Source organism: Pipistrellus hanaki (assembly GCF_964339955.1).
Source record: "Pipistrellus hanaki genome assembly, chromosome: 1".
Classification (NCBI taxonomy): domain Eukaryota; kingdom Metazoa; phylum Chordata; class Mammalia; order Chiroptera; family Vespertilionidae; genus Pipistrellus; species Pipistrellus hanaki.
The window spans coordinates 91,687,466-91,713,800 of NC_140503.1; the positions used below are offsets into that span (position 1 = coordinate 91,687,466).

General features: G+C 35.5%; 1 protein-coding gene across 12 annotated transcripts in view; it reads left to right on the forward strand.

The window, feature by feature from the left end:
- ZEB1 (zinc finger E-box binding homeobox 1) overlaps positions 1-26,335 on the forward strand; it is a 225,142-nt gene that overhangs the window by 118,995 nt on the left and 79,812 nt on the right. For 10 of the 12 annotated variants that reach the window (XM_084875671.1, XM_084875669.1, XM_084875660.1 and 7 more), the window contains one exon: positions 24,114-24,314. The exons of the other annotated variants lie outside the window; for them this stretch is intronic. In XM_084875671.1, the coding sequence (XP_084731797.1) occupies positions 24,224-24,314 (91 nt within the window). In that variant the 5' untranslated portion in view covers positions 24,114-24,223. The remainder of the gene's footprint in view (positions 1-24,113; positions 24,315-26,335) is intronic. 12 annotated transcript variants of the gene reach the window in all.

The window sequence follows — 26,335 nt, forward strand, 5'->3', positions numbered from 1 at the left end:
TAGGTAGGTAGGTAGGTAGATAGATAGATAGATAGATAGATAGATAGATAGATGATAAATAGAGCTAAAATTTTAAAAGGTTATGAATCCTACAAAGCTATATGGGTCTAAAATCATTCTGTAAACCCTAGGTAATTTTAATTCATTCAAAAAAATTATTTCAATGTTTATAGATTCAGTGCAACTTTTAAAATATTGCTTTCAACTACATGTACATAAATCTTTGGAAACCTTCAAAGTCATAACTGGTAGTCCATCATTGTGAACTGTAAGACCTGTTGAGTATGGTTCTAGGTATTTTTGCTGTAGCATCCTTGCCATAGACATTTTGCCACAGACATTTTCACCGCATAACTAATTGGGTGTAAGGTAATTTCTCTGTAAAAAAAATACATGAAATAACTGGTTGGCATACGGAGGTGTATTTTTTAGTTTGGTTTCATTTCTCTATTGGTGAATCATTGTCTGTAGATTTAATGTATAGTTCTCAGTTTGTTTTCATTTCTCCATGGATGAAGTTTTTGCAGGCATTTCCATTTTTACATGATATTTAAATCTTAGGCATACTGGTCTATACAGTACAATTACATGTGGTAGTGGTGGTGGTTTTAAAACAGTTAGCATTTCTTTCAGATGATAATGATTTACCCTAAGAGTTGGTTTTTATTTTGGAACTTAGTATATTGGGAAAGAGAGGCCGAAATCTCTCTTTGAAGGTGTAGGGTTGAACACACATCTCCCACAGAACAAAAATCAGTACTTAGATATAATCCACAAAATAAAATTAGTTATTTGTGCAGTAATGCCATGAATCTACACACATTTTAAATATTCCTATGACCAATAACTATATGATGAAAATGTTTGCAGCATGAATGCTTATGGTAAATAAAGATGTCTACAGCAAAGATCATTGCAGCAAAAATAGCAGACACAATTTAGTTTAACGGTCCAGTGATCGGCAAACTCTTTAGTCAACAAAGCCAAATATCAACAGTACAACGATTGAAATTTCTTTTGAGAGCCAAATTTTTTAAACTTAAATTTCTTCTAATGCCACTTCTTCAAAATAGATTCGCCCAGGCCATAGTATTTTGTGGAAGAGCCACACTCAAGGGGCCAAAGAGCTGCATGTGGCTCAGGAGCCGCAGTTTGCTGACCATGGGAAGAGGAAAGATTGCCTTCAAATCTTCTTTTTTAAATTACTTTACTGATTAAGGTATCATATATTTGTCCTCATCCCCCCCATTCCCATCCCAAACCCCTCCCCACGCATGCTCTCACACACACACCCTCCCCCCCCCCCCCCCCCCCCGTTGTCCATGATCACTGGTTAGGCTCATATGCATGCACACAAGTCCTTTAGTTGATCTCTCTTCCTTATCTCCACCCTCCCCAACCTTCCCTCTGAGATCCAAAGTCTGATCAATGCTGTTCTTGTTCATTGGTCTATGTTGTTCATCATTTACCCTAGATGAGTGAGCTCACATGATACTAGAAATACACTTATAAGAACCAAAAATGAGACAAGCAATAATGGTTATGCTGAGAGGCAAATGAACCAGTCTATAGTGAGTTTCTTTCTGGGCAAACAGTTCTTTTGAGTCCCAATTTCTATGTCAAACAGTTCCTTATATGTACATGTCAGCAATGATATTTCAGTTCTGGATGGTGGGAAAATGGTGGCAATGCAGGCCCGACCCTCTCTGGCTTGGTCCTTGGCAACTTGCAGTGACTCACAGCTGCTGACTGCTAGTATGGCAAGGTGTTGTCAGCGTCTTCCATCTCTGGACTGTTTCTCTTCTGTCTTCATGGCTGGAGCACTCCTGTCAATTTCTCTCTGTTGCAGGAATCCACATGGCCTCGGAGTTGTTTTCTGAAAATATATAAACATATTCTCGACCAAAAGTTAATAAAGAAATATTTTCTATAAATTTGACTTGCGATCCTTTTTCATTTTTTGCCCAAATGATTTTCCTTTGGCTTGTTTTGACACCATGTATATTTTACATGGGTGTCTTGTTGTTAGCATTACAAATCTTTATGAAATTGTGAACTAAAGCAAGATAAATTGACTGTTAACAAAGTTATTCATTATATCTCAGAGGAACAGAAGAAAATGAGATCCAGTGGTGGTAAAGTTGGAGATGAATATATATATAATGCTAATTAGACTGGACAGTCGAACAACCTTATTGATGTCATTCCAGATGTCCTTCAGGATAAAGCTGTGGTGGCAGGGGCCAAGGCAGAGGCAGTTAGGGGAGATCAGGCATGTAGGCAAGCAGTTAGGGGTGATAAGGCAGGCAGGTGAGAAGTTAGGAGCAATCAGGTGGTTAGAGGTGATGAGGCAGGCAGGTAGAGGGGTGGGAGTGATCAGATAGGCAGGTGAGGGTTAGAGGTGATGAGACAGGCAAGCAGAGAGGTTAGGGGTGTTCAGGTCAGCAGGCAGAGTGGTTAGGTGCAATCAGGCAAGCAGACAGGCAAGTGGTTAGGAGCCAGCATTCTTGGATTGTGAGAAGGTGCAGACTGGGCTGAGGGACCGTTCCCCTGCACAAATTTCATGCACCTGGCCTCTACAATGAACCATAATAGTCAAATTGTATGTCTTATGTAAAACCCTGAATTTTTTCATCATATTTATACCCAATAACGTATATATAGAATGTTCTAAAAATGTATATACACACTTTTGAATAATTATAAAGACATTGTTTATTAAAATACATTTTGTTTTCAAAATTGAGCCATACATTTTTTGGGGACAATGCTTTGTATAAGGCATTTTTGTGGGATGTAATATCATGTCATATATACATAAATATAGATATCAGAATTCTGGTCCCTGTCCTCAAAAGGCTTATATTGTTTTTAAAGAGTTAAACCAAGTATGATAAAATAAAGAATTACACCACTGACATTTAGTAAAATGCCAATGAACTTCTCCCTATATATTATATAGATAAGCACTTTCCAGAAGAATTTTCTATGATGACACAAATGTTCTTTATCCATTGTAATAGCCATAACCACATTTAGTTATTGAGCTCTTGAAATATGTTTAATATGAATGAGAACCTGAATTTTATGTATTACTTATAATTTTAATTAACACAAATATTATAATAATAGGTACATGTAATTAGTGGCTACCCTATTAAATAGCACAATTCACAAATTTGTAAAATCTTAGGATCTCTATACTCTTAAAAAAATGCTTGAAGACCCCAAAGTGCTTTTGATCATGTGAGTTATATTTATTAACACTAATATACATAAAAATAATTTTATTATTTATTAATAAAAATGAGACATTTTAAAATATTAAGTTATTCTTAATAAAAATAAAGGCACCTGGATTCTCATATATTCTTTCCATTCAATCTATTGTAATTTATTTGGTTGAAATATATTAAAACTTACCCAGATACAGATATGTGGTTTGAATTAGCCTTTTCAGATACTTGTGGGTATTTTTTGTTTACTACACCAAACTGATCAAGTACATGTAGTGATGGTGATGGACTTAAAAAATAGCATTTCTTGCAGATGATAATGATTTTTCCCTAAGAGTTGTGTTTGTTATTTTGGAACATAGTATATTGGGATAATCTCTTTAAGTAGCAGATCTTAAATTTTAGTTGTAATGTGTAATATGAAATCATATAATGAATTTTGTAGTTTGTTACATTAAAATACATTAGTGTGCCTTGAACTTTACACCATGAATTTGTAGCATACATTAGTCATTTGAAATATTTTGGTTCACTGAGAAATATTTTGGTTCACATAGATCTTCCAAATGTTGATTCATGTCATTTTACCACATAAAAAAAAATCATCAATATTAGCACCAGTCTCTTCAGAAAAGTATTTAAAATTAGGAAGTTGTAGGAATATTCCAAAATGGTGGCGATCAGGCAGCAGTGAGGAAGAGAGTGTAAGTAAATGAGTGAGAGGGAAGTGTGTGGATGTGTGTGATGTGTATGTGAATGATTGAGGGACAGTTAGATCTCACAAGAGTCTCTGGAGCTGGCGGATCAGGCTCTCCTGGACAGGGAGCCACTGCTATGGCTATAGGCACTCCAAAGCCAGGTGGATCTCTGGCACAGAGACTGCACTATCTTGAAGTGGGGAGCAGTGAAGGTTAGGAGCCCAGCCACACCAACATCCAGATTGGCCTCAGACACCAACTCAAATCTGTGCGGTGAGCCACTTGCCAGCCATAACTTGCAAGCCCTCGCAGTGAGTGGCATGCTACCTTGCTGCAGGCTCCCGGATGCATGCAGTGAGTGCACAGTAAAGAGACTGCCCAAGCCTCCTCACCTGAGCTTCAGGACTCTGAGCTCCAGAGCACTGCTCTGTGAGTGCATGCCAGAGGGACCTGGCATGATAATCCACCACGATCCCAAAGACTGCGCACTGTAAGTGCATGCCAGAGGTACTTTGTCTGCCTCGCAGCTCAGGCTCTGGGACCCTATGCTGAGTGCACGCCAGAGGGACCTTGTGCGCCTCTCAGTCCGGGCTCTGGGACCCTATGCTGAGTGCCTGGCAGAGGACTTTACCTGACACTCCACCCATGTGTAATGAGTACATGCCAGGGGGATATAATGTGCCACCGCATCTGAGCCCCTGGACAGTGCACAATGAACACAAACCAGAGGGAAGCACAGACCCCAGGGAAGCACAGCGAATTGCATGCCAGAGGGCTTTGGGACCTTACAGGGAGTTGCATACCAGAAAAATGGTACATGCTCCCTCTCCCCCTACTTCCCCACATTCCAAACATTTGCAGTGGATACCTGAGGGACCAGATTCATGAGGGAAGGGAGTACAATTCAGAGTAAAGACATTAAAGACATGAGACTCAAAGCAGACCCAGATTCTGGGCTAAGGATTCCATGACCACTGGACTGTTAAGGGCTTCAAATTCTCAGACCCCAATTAGGTTGCCCAGGGCTAGAAAGGGACAGCAAAAATGGGGAGACAGAAAAGCAATCTCCAACGGAAAGGAAAGGAGAAATCACCAGAGAAGGAATAAATGAAATGGAGGCAAGTAATTTGTTAAAGAATTCAGAGTAATGGTTGTAAAGATGCTCAAACATATGACTGAGAATTGCAAGCAGCTCAAGGAGAATTATAAAGAGCTGAAGAAATTCACCAACATGGGTAATAATCAAAAGGAAAAAGAATTCAGAGTAATGGTTGTAAAGATGCTCAAACATATGACTGAGAATTGCAAGCAGCTCAAGGAGAATTATAAAGAGCTGAAGAAATTCACCAACATGGGTAATAATCAAAAGGAAATCAAGAATTACGTAGCAGCAATAAAGAGCACACTGGAGGTTTTCAAAAGCAGACTAGAAGAAGCTGAGGACCGAATCAGTGAGTTAGAAAAAAAAAAAAAAAACACCCAATCATCACAGCAATTGGGGAAAACAAAAACAAAAAAAAGGAAAAAATAGGAGGGGAATTTAAGAGAACTTTGAAATGAAGCATCACATAATAAGGGTACTAGAAGGAGAAGGAGTTGAGCAAGAAATATCAAACCTGTTTGAAGAAAAAAATGACAGAAAATCTCCATAAATGGGGAAGAAAAAAGTCACATAAGTCCAAGAAACACAGAGCCCCAAACAAGATGAACCCAAAAAGACCCACACCAAATCACATCATAATTAAAATGGCAAATGGCAAGAAAAAAAAAGAAAAGAAAGAAAGAATCTAAAGGGCTGCAAAAAAAGAGACAGAAAGTTACCTACAAAAGATCTCCAGTTAGACTATTTCTCAACAGAAACACATTATCCAAGAAGGGAATGGAATGAAGTATATAAGTAATGAAAAGCAAGGGACTGAATCCAAGGCTACTCTATCCTGCAAGGCTACCACTCAAAATTGAAGATAAAATCAGGAGCTTTGCAGACAAAAAAAAAACAGGCTAAGGGAATTTATTAACACAAAACTAGCAATGCAAGAAATCCTAATGGGACTGGTGTAAGAAGAAGGAGTAGGAATAGAGGGAGAAACTCAGACATAAAGAATAAAAATGACAATAAAAAAGTACCTATCAATAATAACTGTAAATGTAAACAGATTAAGTGCTCCAATCAAAAGACATAGAGTGGCTGAATGGATAAGAAAATATGCTGTCTACAAGAGTGCCACCTCAGAAGAATGGACTCACACAGACTGAAAGTGAATGAATGGGAGGGGGAATTTTTTTTCATGCACATGGAGATGGAAAAAAAAAAAAAGCTGGGATAGCAGTTTTTACATTTGATAAAAGAGACCTCAAAATGAAGGCCATAACAAGAGGTAAGGCAGTCCACTTCATAATAATAGAGATTGATACAACAAGAGGATAACTCTGATAAACATATATGCAATATAGGAGCACCCAAGTACATAAAAAATTTCTAGAAGATATTAAGGGAGAGATCAATAGCAATACAATTATAGTAGGGGACTTTAATACCCCATTGTCATCACTGGATAAATCTTCTATACAAAAAATTAACAAGGAAATAGCAATCCTAAACAATTCACTAGAGAAGATGGAATTAATTGACATCTTCAGAACATTTCACCCAAAGCTACAGAAAATACAATCTTCTCAAAAGCAAATGGGACATTTTTAAAAATATACCAAATGTTAGGACACAGGCTCTACAAATTCAAGAAGATTGAAATCATATAAAGCATCTTCTCAGATCAGAATTATATGAACTTAGAAATCAACTACAATAAAAACACTAAAAAACCATCGAATACATAGAGGCTAAACAGCATGCTAATATTAAACAATGATTGGGTTACCAAAGAGATAAAATAAGAAATAAAAAGCATCCTGGAAACAAATGACAATGAAAACATAACTATCCAAGTATATGGGACACAGTGAAAGCAATTCTGAGAAGGTGGTTCATAGATCTGCAGGGCTACCAAAACAAACAAACAACAACAAAAAAAAATGATAATAAGTTATCTAACCCTACAGCCTAAATAATTAGAAAGAGAGCAACAACAAAAGCTCATAGTAAGAATAAGGAAAAAAAAAATAAAGATCAGGACAAAAATAAATTACATAGAGATTTAAAAAAATACAAAAAAAAAAAAAATCAATCATACCAAGACTGGTTATTTGAAAAGATAGACAACTTTGATCAATCTCTCACCATAATCACCAAGAAATAGGACACACACACACACACACACACACACACACACAGAGAAAAAAATCAGAAATGAAAAATGTGAAGTAACTTCACAAAAATACAAACAATTATAAAAAACACACTAAAGACAATTCTATTCCTACAAACTGGACAGCCTAGACAAAATAAACACATGCCTAGAAAAAACAATCTTCCAAAACTCAATCAGCAAGAATCAGAAAACCTGCATACCTGATATAGCTACTGATGAAACTGAAGCTTCATAGGGGATCTTTACCAAACATTCAAAGAAGAACTAACACTTCTCTTCCTCAGACAATTAAAAAAAAAATTCAAGAGAAAGGAACACTTGCAAGCTATTTATGGGAATCCAGCATTACCATAATCCCAGAACCAGTTAAGGACACTACAAAGAAAGAGAATTACAGGCCAATATCCTTGAAAAACACAAATGCTAAAATACTCAATAAAGTATTAGCAAATTGGATCCAGCAATACATTAAAAAGATCATACGCCATAACTAAGTGGGATTTATTCTGGGAATGCAAGACTGGTACAATATCTGCAAATCAATAAACGTGATACAGCAAGACAAAAATCACATGATCATATCAATTGATGCAGAAAAAGTATTTGACAAAATCCAACACCTTTTTTTGATAAAAACTCTCAGCAAAGTGGGAATAGAGGGATCATAACTCAACATAATAAAAGCCTTACATGACATATCTACAGCCAATGTCATACTCAGTGGGCAAAATCTAAAAACATTTCCCTAAAAACAGAAAGAAGACTTGAATAACCACTTTCACCCCTCCTGTTCTACATTATACTGGAAGTGCTAGCCATAGAAATAAAACAAGAAGAAATAAAAGGCATTCAAATTGGAAAAGATGAAGTTAAACTTTTTTTGCAAATGACATGATATACAGAGAAAATCCTAGATATGCCATCAAAATACTACTAGATTTAATAAATGAATTCAGTAACATACCAGGATACAAAATTAACACTCAGAAATCTGTCGTAACTTTATACACCAACTAGAGGCCTGGTACACAAAATTCATGGGCATGGGTAGGATCCCTAGGTCTGGCTGGCAATCAGGGCTGATCTGTGGGGCGACCGCCACAGCACCTGCGTTGGCTGGCCTGGCACTGCCTGTTCGCTGGCCCTACTCCCCACCGCCACTGTTTGCCTCCCTCTGATATGGTAATTAGGGGGTGGGGCCAGCCTGCTCACTGGCTGGCCCTACCTTCTGATCACCTCGCCACTCGCTGCCACCACCACTGATCACCTCCCTCTGCAGGAGGTGACCTGTAGGGTGATCAGGGAGCCCTCTGCTGGCACCCAACTTGGCTGGCCTGGGGCCTGTGGGCTGGTGGCAGCTCCTGAATTGAGCATCTGCCCCCTGGTGGTCAGTGTGTGTCATATTGATTGGTCATTTCACCAGTTGTTCTCTGCTCGGTTGATTTGCATATTAGGGATTTATTATCAATATATAGGATAATGAACTCAGAGAAAGAGAAACTAGAAAGTAAAACCTCATTTACAATTGCAAAAAAAAAAAGTAAATAAGGTACCTAGGAATAAACTTAACTGAAAAGCTATAAAAGGCCTGTACTCGGAAAAATGCAGAATGATGGAAAAAAGAGATAGAGAAAGATGTAAACAAGTGGGAGAATATGCCATGTTCATGGATTGGTAGGATCAACATCTTTAAAATGACATATTATAGGAAGAAATTTATAGATTCAATGAAACACTATTAAAATATCACTGGCATATTTCACAGATTTATAAAAAAAAAAAAAATCACTCCAAAAATTTATATGAAATAAAAGAGACCCCAAATATCCACAGCAATCCTGAGAAAGAAGAACAAAGTTGAAGGGATCTCAATACCAGATGGCAAATATACAAAGACACTGTTCTCAGAATAGCCTGGTACTGCAAGAAGAACAGACATATATAGACCAATGAGAACCCAGAAATTGACTTAAGCCACTATGCTTAATTAATATTTGACACAGCAGGCAAGAGCATAAGATGGAGTCAATATAGTTTCTTCAATAAATGGTGCAGAGATAATTTGACAGATACATGCAAAAAAATGTAAGTAGACCACCAACTTACACCATACAGAAAAAATCAACTCAAAATGGATAAAAGACTTAAATGTAAGACAGGAAACTATAAAATTCTTAGATAAATCCTTAGGCCACAAAATATCATAAACATATCTTGTAGCTATATCTTTATGGATACAGCAATGGTAATTAAGGAGGAAATAAACAAATGGGACTACATCAAAATACAAAGCTTCTGCACAGCAAAAGAAATCATCAACAAAATAACAAGAAAACCCACTGCATGGGAGAACATATTTGTCAATGTTACATATGATAAGGGTTTAATCTCCAAAATTGGTGAACTCATACAATTTAACAGAAGGAAGATAGACAATCCAATCAAAAACTTGACAAAGGACCTACATAGAAACTTCTAAAGTGGACCTATAGAAGGCCAAGATATATATGAAAAAATGTTCAAAATTACTAATTATCAAAGAGATGGAAATCAAAACAACAATGAGATACCACTTCACATGGTATCAGAATGGTATCATCAATAAATCAACAAAGGACAAGTGTTTTCAAGGATGTGGAGAAAAGGGAATCCTCATACAATGCTGGTGGGAATGCAGAGTGGTACAGCCTCTGTGGAAAAGTTTGGAATCTCCTTAAAAAATTAAAAATGCAACTTCCATTTGATCCAGTAATCCCACTTCTAAGAATATATCCCAAGAAGTTAGAAACACTAATCAGAAAGATATATATATATATATATATATATATATATATATATATATATATATATATATCCCTATGTTCATAGCAGCTCAATTTACAATAGCCAAGACTTGGAAATAGCATAAGTGCCCATCAGCAGATAAATGGATTAAGAAATTATTGTACATCTACACAAGAGAATACTATATAGCTATATATAAAAAAAAGAACTCTTACCATTTGCAACAGCATGGATGGACCTGGAGAGCATTATGCTAAATGAAATAAGGCAGTCAGAGAAATATAAGTATCACATGATCTCATTAATTTGTGTAATATAATAACATAACTGATAAACAAAAATACATCCATTGACACAGATTCATCAAAGAGACTATCAAAACTCACAGGGAAGGTGGGATTGGTGTGTATAGCTGGGGCAGGTAGAGATCAACCAAAGAACTTGTATGCATATAAGCATAACAACTGTACATAGAAAATAGGGAGATGAAGTCTTGCCTTGTGGGCGGGTACAAGCTGGGAGAGGTCAAAGGCAGAAAAAGGGACATATGTAATACTTTCAAAAATAAAGAATTTAAAAGAAATTAAATAAAAATAAATTAATAAAAAATAAAATTGGCAACTTGTAAAATCATGATGGCAGTTACTTTTTTTCCCAAAAAAATATTCTCATTAATACCTGAAAGCTCACTTTTTTTTTTTATTGGCAACAAATTGGCCTGTTTTTCCCCTTGAATTGACAGGCTTACTCTGTTTATTTTTTTAAATGTCTACTAAATATTCAAGTCTCAAAAACCATAGTTAGTTGTTATTTCAAATAAAATTGGTGTAATATGAAAAAAGCAGCTAGTTCAACTGGCAACTCAAAACAATTGCATGCTTCTATAGCAGTGGAAGTGTTTTATGTGAACATTCCATTACATCACACAGAATATTAAAAAGTTGTACTAAAGGTTCAAGATTTAATAAAGTAATTTTTACTACTTTATGGGGGCATTTTTAAGTAAAACTTGCAATTTTATATGGAAATAAGTAGCAGTGAAAGATGCCATAGCCATGAATTGTGCTAAGGCATCAATAGTTTCATCCATCATTGTCTTTACATTAGTACAAATGTCAAAAGAGTGAAAAAAGACAAATAATGTAATATAATACCTTAGTATGATATAAAAATGCTTTTGACCTTGCTGATATAGAAAATAAGGGAGGAGAGAAATTGTTAGCTAAATAAGTAGAGGAAGACTTCATGATGAAGTTCAGTCTTACAGTCATGCTCTGCTTTATTTCTTCTCTTTTACCGGCTTTCTTTTTCTATAAAAATAAAAGTAGGAAAGTATTTAGCATGCTAAAAATTGTATAACCATGCTTGTCTTTTACTTTTTAATCATTCATTGATTCAGCAGGTATTATATACCTACTAGCCATAATTTATTTTTATTTTTGAGAAACAGGAAATATATATAGTATTTATGATAATAATGCTAATAAAAGCACCTATATCCCCACTATTTATAGAGCATTTTTCTTGATGCTAGGCTCTCTGCTTATATACTTTTAAATGCATTAATTAAATCTCCATGGCGTCCTTGGAAGGTAGATTTTTATAGGAAGTCCACTGGATTTTGTACAGGTTCACAATTTTGGGGGTTACTAGATAATTTACTTAGCTACTTAGGGTTTCAAGTTTAAAATATGGGGCTGAGACATATCTTTAGATTCTTTTCAGGTTTAAAATCCACTAATTTAACATACATTTTATATCAGAGTAATATTTTATTGACACATTCTCAGAATACTCCACACTTTATTAGGAAGTCATAAAAGCATTTGCAAAATCTTTAACATAAACTTTTGGAAACCTTAGAATGTTTCTTTCACGTTAAAATTCATTGATTTAACATTTTTCATAGCACTTAATCCTTCCTTGACATATTATTAGAACAGTTTATTCTTGACTAAAGATGTAATAATTAAGCATGTAAACATAATAAAAACATCATGGGAAATGAACACTATTGCTGAGGTACAGAAGCACAAAGGTTAGAGTCAAGAAAAGTCAAGAACAGCATTACCAAAGCAGTAGTATTTTAATCTGTTCATTAATTCAACAAATATATTAAAATCCCTTTGATAGGCCTTATAATGCTTGAAATTTAGATTACTGTAGTTAACAAGACAGTGTTTTTATCCTTACAGAGTTTTTTTTTTAATTTTTATTGAGTTTATTGAAGTGACATTGGTTCATAAAACCATACAGGGTTTCAAGTATACAACTCAACAAAACATCATCTGCACATTGCATTGTGTGCCCAATTCCCTAAGCAAAGTCTTTTTCTGTCCACATTTTCCCCCCATTTGCTCACCTCCACCTTTCCCCCAACCCCTTTTCCCTCTAGCTATCACCGCACTGCTCTCTGTATCTATGTGTAACATATACATGTTTCTTTCATCCAGTCCTTGCTCAGATAGTTGTCAGTCTGTCTATGTATCCATGTCTCTATTTCTATTTTGTCAGGTTTTTTGTTGTTGTTGTTCATTAGATTCTACATATAAGTGAGATCATATGATATCTGTCTTTCTCTGACTAGCTTTTTTTCACTTAGCATAATAATCTCCAGATCTATCCATGCTGTTCCAAAAGGTTTTAGTGGGAAGTATGGCAGGTAGAATAATGGCTTCCTAAAGATGTCCTTGTTTTAATCCTCAAACCTGTGAATATTTTATATTATATGACACAGGAGAATTAAAATAGCAGAAGAAATTCAGGTTGCTATTCAGCTGACCTTAAAATAGGGAGATTATATTGGATTATCCAGTTGGGTCCTATGTAAGGGTCCTTAAAAGTGGAAGTGGGAAGAAAAAGCAGGAGGTCAGTGTCAGAGTAATGTGATGTGAGAAATTGCTGGCTTTGAAGGTGGAAGGGGTCATGTGCTAATAAATTCAGTCAGTCACCAACAGGGGTGGGGAACCGTTTTTCTGCCAAGAGCCATTTGGATATTTATAACAACATTCACTGGCCATAAAAATTATAAATTTAAAAATTAGCCTGCTATATTTGGTCAAACATTTAATTAACTCATCCATAATGCCTAGTCCTGGCCAGACCAAATGATTTCATAGGCCTTATATGGCCTGTGGGCCAGACATTCCCCACCCTTGCACTTGGAGCTAGAAGATGCAAAAAAAAAAAAAAAAAAAAAAAAAAATAGGCTCTACTAGAACCTCCAGAAAGAACACAGCTAGGCCAATATGTTTATTTTAGCACATTGAGACCCATTTTAAACTTCCAACCTCATGAACTGTAAAATAACAGCTTTTGTATGACCTTGGGGTAGAGATATGAGGAAAAGAAAGAGCCATGAAAGGAGCTTAGAACAGAGCATTCCAGGCAGAGAGAAGGTTAAGTACAAAAGCTTAGAGTAAAGCTTTTCACATACAAAAAGACATTAAGGCCATTTAGTGAGAATGTATAAAAATAGTGGAGAAGGTGAGGGCCTGAACATGCAGAAACTTGTAGGCCATGATGGAACATTGGAAAGCCACTGAAATGTTTCAAGGAGAGTGACATTCTACTTTATGTTTTGAAAAGATCACTCTGGTTGCTATGTGCAAAAGGAAACAAGGGACCAATGATATGCATATTGAAATAGTCCAGAGAGGGGATCTGATGATTTTAAATAGAGTAGTAGCATGGGGATTGAGAGGTATAACCAAGGATTTGTTGATTGATATGAGTTCTGAAAGATGCATAGATGTTTGCAGTAGTGGATAAAGAGCAAAGAGGATCATGGAAGTACAGTGATGCTAAGGAATAAAATATATTAAGCAGAATCTATATATATAAAAGCCTAAGTTGGTCTGAAGGTTGTGGGTTATTGTTAAGCTGATTAAAAGCCTAAGTGACCATTATGACTGAATGACTGGAATGATGGGTTGACCAGTCACTATGACACGCACTGACCACCAGGGGTAGATGCTCAATGCAGGAGCTTCCTCCTGGTGGTCAGCACGCTCCTACAGCCAATCTCCCATGGCTGGTAAACCTCCCCTGGTTCCTCCCTGTGGCCAGCCAACCACAAGGACCAACCCTGTGGTCCTTCCCCCTGTCCAGCTCTCCAACCTCCCATGATCCCTCCCCTGCTTCTCCCCCCTGCTGGAAGGCCCCAGTTGGCCTGGCCCCAATCAAGAGGGCAAGATGGCCCAAATTGGCCTTGATCACCGGCCAGGCCTACGGACCCCACCTAGGCATGAATTCATACACCGAGCCTCTAGTATATAAAAAGGTAATTGAAGCCATAATAATCACAGTCTGGAGACGTGTATTTGCCATGCATTGGAGTTTGGAATGCAATGTATATGCAATGCAGAGACACCAGAATTTTAAATCAAGGAAAATAAAACAATCTCTGAACTGAGGTTTTATAGTTATATATGTCCTCCGTTATCATTCTCATGTAAAGACGAATAATAAGGATATTTTAAATTTCATTTTCTTAGATTCTGAGGAGCTCAGAAATATTAAAGTACTTCTCAATTAAGTCTTTAATAATTTATTGTTAACCTCTTTTTTGGTTTGGTTTGGTTTTGTGTATGTTTCACTCATTTGTTGGCTCTAATATTCCACTTGCTTAGAAGAGTCAGTATATTTAGAACATGGTCTCCAGAGCCACATGACCTGGGTTTTTGATTCTTCTTGATTAAGTTATGGGAGATTGTATTTTTCTAATATGTCCATTTTATCTAAGTTGCCCATTTTGTTGAAATAGAGTTACTCATAGTATTTTTTATAATATTTTATAACAACCATTCCCACAGAAATATCTGTATTTATGTGGGAACTGTTGTTACTTCACCCCCTTCATTTCTGATTTTGTTTATTTGGGTCATCTCTCTCTGCTTCTTGGTGAGCCTGGTCATGTGGCTCTGGAGACCATGTTCTAAATATACTCATTTGTTCCCATGATGCTTTTTATTGCTTTGGTAACCCAATTATTGTTTAATGGCATGCTATTTAGCCTCCAGGTATTTGTTTTTTTTAATTGTTTTTATTGTGGTTGATTTCTAGTTTTTTGCCATTGTGATCTGAGAGGATGCTTACTTGATATGATTTCTATCTTCTTGAATTTACAGAGAATTTGTCTGTGTCCCAATATGTGGACTATATTTGAGAAATCCCATGTGCACTTGAGAAGAATGTATATTCTGTGACTTTGGGGTGAAATGTTCTGAAGATGTCACTTAATTCCATCTGGTTTAAAGAGTCATTTAGGATTGCTGTTTTTTTGCTGATTTTTTGTTTAGATGATTTGTCCAGTGGTGATAATGGGGTATTAAAGTCCCTTAGTATGACTGATTGCTGCCAGTCTCTCCCCTGATATACTCCAGAAGTGGGTTTTGTTGTTTTTTTGTTTTGTTTTGTTTTGTTTTATGTATTTGAGTGCTCCTGTATTGGTGCATATATGTTTACCAGAGTCATAACTTCTTGTTGAATTGCTCCCTTTAGTATTATGAAGTGGCCTTTCTTATCTCCTGTTATTGGCCTTCGCTTTGAGGTATAATTTGTCAGATATATGTATTGCTACCCAGCTGTTTTTGGTTTGTTTGTTTTTCATTTCCATTTGCCTGAAAAAACTTTTTTCATCCCTTTACCATCAGTCTCTGTGAGTCCTTTGTTCTGAGGTGGGTTTCCTGTAGATAGCAGATATGTGGATCATTTTTTTCTTATCCACTCAGCTACCCTATGTCATTTTATTGGGGCATTTAATCCATTTACATTCAAAGTTATTATTGATATGTACTTGTCTGTCACCATTTTTATTCTTTATTCCTGTGTTCCTTCTTCCCTTCCTATTTCTTCTTTTTACAGCAGACCCTTTAACAATTCTTGCATTACTGGTTTGGTGGTAATAAACTCCCTTTTTCCTATTTTGTCTGTGAAGCTACATATTTCACCCTCAATTTCTATTGATAGCCTTGCTGGGTACAGCATTCTTGGATTCAGACCCTTCCTTTGCCTGACTTTGTATATTTCATGCCGTTCCCTTCTGTCCTGATGTGTTTCTGTTGATAAATCAGTCACTATTCTGATTGTGGATTCTCTGTTAGGTAACTTTCTGTCTCTCTCTGGCAGCCTTTTAGATTCTTACTTTGTCATTGGTGTTTGCCCATTTAATTATAATGTGTCTTGATATTGATCTTTTGGGGTTCATCTAGTTTGGAACTCTGTGATCTTCTTGGTCTTTTGTGAGTTTTTTCTTTCCTATATCAGGGAAGTTTTCTCTCATTAGTTCTTCAGACAGGTTTTCTATTTCTTGCTCAGTTTCCTCTCCATTTATTGACCCTATTATATGGATGTTGTTTTGTGTTGTCCCAAATTCCCTTAGGCTCTCCTCATGTTTTTTGTTTTGTTTTTTTTTAAGTTTTTCTTCTAGATTCTGCTCTGCTTGGGTATTTTTTCCTATCTTGTCCTTTTGCTCACTAATTCAGTGCTCTGCTTCTTCTAGTCTACTGTTGGTGCTTCTAGTCTACTGTTGAATTCTTTACAGTAGCGATGTCATTTTTCATTTCTTCTTGGTTCTTCGTCATTTACTCTTGGTTCTTACACATATTATTGAATTTGTCTTCCATCCTTTTCAGTGACCTATGACCATTTTCTCTTAATTCTTTCTCTGACATTTTGCTTGCCTCCATTTCATTTACTTCCTTTCCTGGTGATGCCTTCTTTTCTTTGTATGTGGGTTGTTTCTTTGCCTCCCCATGATTGCTCCTCTCTGGATTTCTGGTTATATAGCCCTCTCTCTCCTGCATTGACAATATACACCACAACAAGACATAGCACACAGGGCACCAAACACAAATATATTCACAATACTAATAACCCCAAATAAATGTTACCACCAGAAAAAAGAGAGTTAGGGGATAGAAAAGAGTGCAAAAATTATATTGTGAAAAGGAAAAAAAAATTAAGAGTGAGCAGAGAAGAAGAAAAGAAGGGGGGGAAATATATTTATATGGGGAGAAAGCTTCAATTAAACAACGGATAATTTGAAAAATGCAAACACAAAACACCCAGAGACCAATGCAAACTACAAATAACAACTAATCCAGAATATATAAACTACAAACCCTCAAACAACAAACATCCAGATGAATCTGAGGAAGCAGAGCTTATTTCCAAAAAGTAAAGGTCAAGGAATTGAATGAATGGGGAAATAGCCACAGTGCAATATAGAGGAAGTAGGAAGCAAATGAGTATATAAGAAGAAAAGTTAAAAAAAGAACTAAGTACAAATATATATATGTAAAGATATATATGAAAATTTATGTATATCACTTTTCCCCTTCTTTAATCTATCTATGTATTCATTCACTATTGGAAAAGGAGAATAGAGAGTAGCTAGACCTGAATTTGTGATTGTAATTAGTTAAGCTATTAGTAGAAGAACAGATTAAGCAAGGAAAGGAATAACAGAAACAAAAATACCAGTAACAACAAAAACAAATAACAAAAAACAAAAACAAATACAAACAAGCAATAAAAAACAAACTAATCAACAATAAAACATTAACAAGAAAGACAGAAAGAAAAAGGCAAATAAGCCAAAGCCGGTTTGGCTCAGTGGATAGAGCGTCAGCCTGCAGACTGAGAGGTCCCAAATTCAGTCCTAGTCAAGAGCATGTACCTTGGTTGCAGGAACATCCCCAGTGCGGGGTGTGCAAGGGGCAGCTGATTGATGATTCTCTCTCATCGATGTTTCAAACTCTCTACCTATCTCTTTCCTCTCTGTAAAAAATCAATAAAATATATTTTTTTTAAAAAGAAAAAGGCAAATGATATTTTGAAAAAAGAAAAAACTAAACTAAAGGGAATTAAAAGAAAATCTGGATAGGGAAGAGAAAAGTGTGTATGGGCTTGGAGCAGGGAAGAAGAAATTAGATATATGAGTAAGATTAAAAAGAAAGGATAGAGAAAAACTAGAGTAGGAATGGGGTAAGAGTAACAGGGCAAAAGGGGAACATGAGGAAGAGAGTGCTGATATAGAGGAAAAGTTGAGATAGAGTAAAATAATGCTACAGGAAAAATAAAAATAGAATGTAGAACACTAATCCCAAAATAAAATAAGAAAAAAATAAAATAAAACTTAAAAAAGAAAATGTTTCATAATAGTAATTAAAATAAAAATATAATAAGAAAGGTAAAATCTGGCGAGAAAGAAAAAAAATAGTTTCTCAAGTAAAAGATAAAAAATAAAAATGTAAAGTAGTGAAGGTTGTTCACTTTCTCTACTGTTCTGTTTAGCAGGTCTTTTTCCTATAAGGTAGGCAGCCCAGTATTGGAGTTCCCTGCACTCAACAGCTCCTCTGCCTCATAAGCCACAATCCTTTTTTAAGCAGTTGGAAGCTCTTTGTTTCTTAGCCTGCCTTTACTTGTATTCACAGGAGTCAATTTCTGATACAACCCCTGGGTGGCAATGTTTCTGTATTGATACCTGGGGCTAAAAGGCCCCTCCCCTCCCCAGCTTTTAGAAGATGTTTCTGGAAAACTCAAGGAAACATCATCATATCACTTGCAAATAATAATTTTCCTTTCTCTTTTCAAATAGTTGTGCTTTTTATTTTGTTCTTTTTAATAAATTAGCTTGTTCTTTAAGAATACTATCCTAGCTGAACCGGTTTGGCTAAGTGGATGAAACCAAGAGCTGGTTCTTTGAAAAGATAAACAAGATTAATGATCCTTTAGCCAGACTCATCAAGAAACAAAGAGAGAAGAACCAATTAATAAAATCAGAAACAAAAGAGGTGAAATAACAACCTACCCACAGAAATACAAAGGATCATTTAAAAAATATGATGAATAGCTATATTCCAGCAATCTGAACAACCTGGATGAAATGGACATATTCCTAGAAAAATACAATCTTCCAAAACTCAATCAGAATCAGAAAACCTGAATATGCAAATAACAACTGATGAAATTGAAGAAATAATAATAATTTTAAAATCTCAGCAAATAAAACCCCCAGTCTGGATGGCTTCACCAGGGAGTTTTATCAAATATTCAAAGAAGAGGTAATACCTGTCCTCCTCAAACTATTCCCAAAAATTCAAGAGACAGAAACATTTCTTACCTCTTTGTATAGGCCAGATTGAAAAATCAGATAAAGATTACAAAGAAAGAGAATTACAGGCCAATATTCCTTATAAACATAGATGCTCAAATGCTCCACAAAATATTAGCAAGTCAGATTCAGCAATATATTAAAAAGATCATACACCATGACCAAGGGAGATTTATTCCATGGATTCAAGGTTAGTACAATACTTGCAAATCAACAAATGTGATGTATCACATAAATTAAAAGACAAAAATCATGATCATATCAATAGATGCAAAAAAAAAAAAAAAAAGCATTTGACAAAATTTAACACCCCTTTAAAAAAACCTCTCAGCAAAGAGGGACTAGAGGGATTATACCTCAACATGATAAAGGCCATTTATGATAAACCTGCAGCCAACATCGTAATGGCAAAAATTAAAACAATTTTCCCTAAGAACTGGTACAAGACAGATGCCCACTCTCACCACTCTTATTCAACATAATACTGGAAGTGCTAGCCACAGCGATCAGACAAGAAGGAAAAATAAAAGTCATCGAAATTGAAAGGAGCAAGTAAAACTCGTTATTTGCAAAGGACATAATATTATACATAGAAGATCCTAAAGACTCCACTGAAACACTATTAAATTTTATAAAGGATTAAGTCAATGTAGCAGAATACAAATTCAACACCCAGAAGGCAATGGCATTTTTATACACAAATAATTGATTGTCAGAAAGAAAAACTAAACCTTTTTTACTATTGCAGCAAACAAACAAAAAATAAGATATTTAGGAATAAAGTTAGCCAAGGAGGTAATAGACTTATACTCAGAAAATTGCAGGACATTGAAAAACAATATATAGAAAGTTATAAACAAGTGGAAGAATATACCATGTTCATTGATTGGTAGAATTAGCATCATTAAAATGTCCACACTACCCAAAGTAATTTGTAGATTCAGTGCAATCCCTTTTAAAATACCAACAGCATATTTCACAGATCTATAACAAATATTTAAAAATTTTATATGGAACCAAAAGCCCGAAATAGCTGCAGCAATCTTGAGAAAGAAAAACAAAGTTGGAGGGATCACAACACCCAATATCAAATTATACTGGAAAGGCACTGTAATAAATATAGCCTGGTACTGGCACAAGAAGAGGCATATAGATCAATGGAACAGAACAGAGACCCCAGAAATTGACCTAAGCCATTATGCTCAATATTTGACAAAAAACACAAGAGCATACAATGGAGTCAGGACAGCCTCTTCAATAAATGGTGTTAGGGAAATTGGATAGATACATGCAAAAGAAAGAAGGAATAAGGGAAGGGAAGAAGGAAGGAAGGAAGGAAGGGAGGGAGAGGGGAGGGGAGGGAAGAGGAGGGTAAGGGAGGGGAGGGGAGGTGGAGGAGAATGGAGAGGAAAGGGGAGGGAGGGAGGGAGGGAGGGAAGGAGAGATGGAGGGAAGGAGGGAGGGAGGGAGTTTCTAAAAAAATTAAATATGGAACTGCTATTTGTCCCAGTAATCCCATTTCTGGGGGTATATCCTAAGAAACCTGAAACACCAATCAGAAAGAATATATGCACTCCTATGTTCATAGAATCATTATTTACAAAATCTAAGATCTGGAAACAGCCCAAGTATCTCAGAAGAAAAAGCTGTGGTACATTCCACACAATGGAATTCTATGGAGCAATAAGCAAGGAAGGTTCTCTTACTCTTGAGACAGCATGGAGAGACCTAGAGAATATTATGTAAAGTGAGATAAGCCAGTCAGAGAAAAGACAAGTATCACATGATCTCACTCATATGTGGAATCTGATGAAAAAAATAAACTGATGAATAAAATAGATCCAGAGCCATAGAAGCATGGAACAGACTGTCAAATCTCAGAGGGAAGGTGAGAGTGTATGAAGAGATTAACCAAAGAACTTATATGCACATATATATGCATAACCCATGGACACAGACAATAGGGCAGTGGACAGGGGCATGCTAGAAGGGGTAAATGGGGGCGGGGGGAAGGAGGGACACATGTAATACATTCAACAATAAAGAGTTTTTAATTAAAAAAAAAAAAGATGTACTATGGAATCAGGCAGACCAGGATTTTGAGTCCAGCTCTACAATTTAATAGCTATATAATCTCAGCCAGGTTACTTAGTTTCTCTCTCTCTCTATCTCTCTCTTTCTCTCTCTTCTCTCTCTCAATTCAGTGACATGATGATTATAGCAAATACTTGTATAGTCTTTACTTTGTGCAATACACTTTTTTTTAAATTATTAGCCCCTCACAATTTCCTTATGCAGTGTGGATACTGTTATATCTGGCATTAACTGTTAGCAAATAATACCAACAAAAACTGCCACCAAAAAGTCAATGTGTCCTTAACCACAATCTGGTGACCATAAGACTGTATTGAAAATGTTACCATTTTCTATTGAAATTGAAATTCATATTGTGAATTGTAAATTATGCTTAAATATTTAAAAAACCTTTTCTACTTTCTTTTATCTTTACTCTCTTGAAATTTTGCAGTTAAATAAGATATATAAAGTGATCAGTATCATACTACTTAGTGTATAAATTAATTGATGAAATTTGTTATTATTATCTTTAAAGAGACGAATTGAAGAAAAAATTGGGGAGTTGGGCTTTTACTAATTTTACATGTTATATATTATCTGACCTTTTTTCCAATGAACATATATTACTTTGTATAATAATATTAGACAATGATGTGCTCTTGGGGAAAGATCTGGAAAATCTTTTGTCACTAAAGTATTAATGACACAAAACTTTATATTTTTCTTATGACCCAAGATATTGAAGAATTCTTCAAGTAGGCAAAGGGAAATAACTCCACTGGTCTTTTGGACAGAAGGGTCTTCTCAAGGTCTATAAGAGGAGATTTGGACATTTTTGGTTCTTTTTACTCACCTCGACATGTACATTTATTCTTTTTATTGAATTTCTTCTTTTATGTCCTAGGGTGGTGTATTTATATGGAAAGGGAGATATATATATATCATTTAAGCATTTAGGCTATTATCCTCTATCAAGAATGGTTGGGAAATCAATGGAAGAAACGGAAAGAACTAGAAATAATCATCGCTTAGTTATCTAAACAAAGAAAAACTCCTTTTCTCCCTTTCTCCCCAGTAATGCATGGGTTTAATAACTTTAATGTACTTTTTCTTATGTGAAATTTGATCATGGATTGTTATGTAAATAAAGGCGCTGAAGTATTAGGTCTAGTAATAATTAATGTCGTTTTCTAATACTTTTTAAAATCGAATTTATTTAAACAACACAACAAAATTTAATCAACAATATAGTTGCCGTTGTTTTCTACTACTTGTGCCCAACGCTCAGGAAGCATTTTAATCCCTCTGTTGTAAAATTCTTGTGATTTTGATGCAAAAAATTCGGTCAATGCATTTTTGAGGCATTCTTCATTATTAAATTTTTTTCCAAGAAGAAAGTTTTGCAAAGAACGAAACAAATGGTAATAGGAAGGGGCAATATCAGGAGAATATGCAGGTTGAGGGAGAACTTCCCATTCCAACTGGCGCAGTTTTTCAGCAGTGATTCTTGCAGTATGCGGTCGTGCGTTATCGTGGTGAAGAATTACACCCTTCCGATTAATCAGCGCGGGTTCTTTTTCTCTTAAAGCTTGGGCTAACCTTTCCAATTGGGCACTATACACTGCACTTGTAATGGTTTGGTTAGATGGTAAAAGTTCATAATGAAGAATTCCTTTAAAATTCCACCAAACACACAACATCACTTTTTTCGCATGCAAGTCAAGTTTTGGCTTGGGCTGTGGAGCCTCATTTTTGTCCAACCATTGAGGTCGCCTTTTCAAATTAACATACAGCACCCATTCTTCATCTCCGGTAACAATTTGCTCTAAAAATGGCAAACGGTTTTGACGAGAGAGGAGCGAACTGCAAATTGTGACTCTTTGATTACGGTTGTTGTCAGTCAACTCATGAGGAACCCATTTTCCAAACTTTTGGACTTTGCCAAGTGCACGCAATTGATTGGAAATTGTTTTTTGTGAACAATTTAAAGTTGTCGCAAGCTCTTGTTGGGTAATTTGAGGATTTTGCACCAAAAGAGCTTGAAGAGCTTCTTGATCAAAATTGGACACACGGCCTCGACCACTCTTGTCATCTAACGAAAAATTTCCCTCGAGAAATTTCTCAAACCAACACTGGCATTTTCTGGCGCTAACTGCATCTTGACCAAGAGCACTACAGATGTTTTTTGCAGCCTCACTTGCTTTTCTTCCTAATTGGAACTCGTAAAGCATGCAGTGCCGAATATGCTCTTCATCCGCCATCTTCTTAGCCCTAGTTCTGCAACAAAGACCAAACCAAACACAAACTTTTTCAAGCAAAACTTGTTAATTGCACTTCACACGTTCTGTAGATACCACGTGTTTGAAGGTTATGTCAATACAAGTCAATGCCAAGCAAGATTTTAAACGAATGTTTAAAAACGACATTAGTTATTACTAGACCCGATATTTTCTTAAGTTATGATGCTTTAAAGATTTGAAGCCCTAGTTGTGCATGAGCAGTATCATATAGAATAAGCTCATTGTGATTAGAGAGGATAACATGCTTAAGATAGTGTTCAACAGCACAAATTATGAAATCAGAATGCTAGAGTTCAAACCCTGGCCCTGCCACTTCTTGGATCTTAATTGAACAAGTTACTTACCTTCCATATGTCTTGGTTTCTACTTATATAAAACAAGGATATAAATGTAGATGGTAGAGAGTTCTCTATTTCGTAAGGTTGCTATAAGGTTGTTGTAAGAATTAAATGAGTTACTATTTATAAACCACTTTTACATATAGTAAGTATTCAAAAAGTGTAGCTACTAGAAGAAATATTATTGAATCAGAATCTGTTTGTAAGTACTTTTAAAATTTATTTTTAGTGAAGTGTAAAAACTGATTTTTTCACTAGTTGGTTTTGACTATTTGTTTCTTATTTGTATTACAGTTACAAATTATAATACTGTGGTAGAAACAAATTCAGATTCAGATGATGAAGACAAGCTCCATATTGTGGAAGAAGAAAGTATTACAGATGCAGCAGATTGTGAAGGTGGTATGCCAGAAGATGACCTGCCAACAGACCAGACAGTGTTACCAGGGAGAAGCGAAAGAGAAGGGAATGCAAAGACCTGCTGGGAGGATGATGGCAAGTTTAATTTTGTTTTGTAACAGTCTATTCTCTTTATTTTTAAATATATTTATTAACTAAAAAGATAAGTTAAATGAAAAATTTGAAATGAACTTTAAGTTTACTTGTCTATTAATCAATAAAAGGTATCCTTCTGTTTACCAAAAAAGTAGATTATGAAGCAGAATAATAAAGTTATTATGACCAAATGTACAATGCAGATAATATTGAATTCTAATAGATTTTTTTAAAAGAATCAAGCTTTCCATATGCTGTTGATATAATTGAAGCTATATTTAATTTCATAGTGTGACTTCAAATGAAGAATCTACTTACTAGTAAAAAACAAAAATATATTATTTTGGTGCAGTGAAATTATAATAATGTAATATACAAAAATCCCAAATACAAATAAGTAATTAGAGTGTTTTTAGTGTTTATAATCCAGTCTGCCTCCTTTTTCATATATACGTGTGTGTGTGTGTGTGTGTGTGTGTGTGTCTGTTTGTCTATGTGTCTGTGTGTATGTGACATCCAAATTTGAGAGAGGAGAAGTCCTAGAAGAGTTTCTGAGTGAAACAGGGGTCTTGAGATACAAAACAGCAGAAAAGGTTAATTATGTAAAAACAAGGAATAGGTGCTTCAAGCAGAAGACACAACATGCATGAAACCATTAAGATTTGAACAAGTGATGTTTGCAGAAATTGAGATCAAGGAAGTAAAGAAGGAAAGAAAGGAAAGGCACTGTGTGCTACATGAAGGAATATGAACTTATTTCTGGAAGCTTTGAAAACATCATTGATATGCACTTCAAAATTAAGTTTAGTAGCAATATGGAAAATAATTTTAGAGGGAGGGAGTCTAAAGATAGGACACAGTGCCTTCAGTAAGAAGGCTATAAGAATTCAGGAGATTATAAGAGTTCTTGAACTAAAGAAGTAGTATCCCTTGTGCTTGGAATTAAGGGGAAAGATTTGACATAAATGTAGCAGGTAAAACATAAAAGACTTGGTTGATTTTATGTGGAAAGTAAAGGGAAGGACTGACATAACTCCCAGGTTTCTGGAAAATAGAACCCAGATAAGTAAATTTGCTTATTTATTATCACAACTGGTTAATGGCAGTGATATTAAACTTTTAGTATTGAGCTCAAAACTTTTGGGAACAAAGATTTCTTATGTATTTCTTGTCTGTGGCCAAAATTGATCCATCAGTATAGTTGAGCCAAAGTCTTATTATAGTAGCAATAAGAAATGATTTGTCTGGAAATAGAGGAGATAGGAAGAATAAGATAGATGGAGATAAAAAAAAGATGAAAAATCTTTAAAAGGTTCTTTTTCTGAAAATATATTGGGATAGATTATTTGGACTATCTCACTGAAAATAACTAATGTCAGTCTAATTGCCTGATGTTATATTAAAAAATAAATAAATCTTGAAAGCTTTAAATAGCTAGCTAGACAGTAAGAAAACAACAGATCAAAATCTAAGTGAACACAGGAACCCATAGAGGTTGGCAGAGCACAGCATAGTAGAGTCTTTGACCTTAAAGACATTTGCCTAAACAAGGCAATATGAGATATATTAAAGCCGTAGACCACCAAAATGTTTAATTACAGATTCTACCATAGTATGGATTACATGTGGATTATATGATGAACTAAAAGCAAACCCTCTCTCATCCCTACCATTCTCAGGAATTAGCAGATAAAAGTGGAAAATTGTCTCTGAGAAGTAGTAATCATGAAGTGTCTTGCATTGATTTGCACCTCAGATACACATTACTGGATAGTCTGATCATTCTGAAGCCATGATTGACTTTAAATTGGAACTGAGGCTAATGCCTATAGGCACCGAGAAGACGCTAATACAAATCTTTTTGAGGAACATACCTTCCTCCTAACACTATAGAAGTCTCCTAAATAACCCAGCAAGAACGCACCAACATGAGTGAGAATAAACAGAAATAAAAGGAGCAGAAACTGATCATAAATATGTTAATCTGAGATAATCTCAGAGTTATCTGAGATAGATTATAA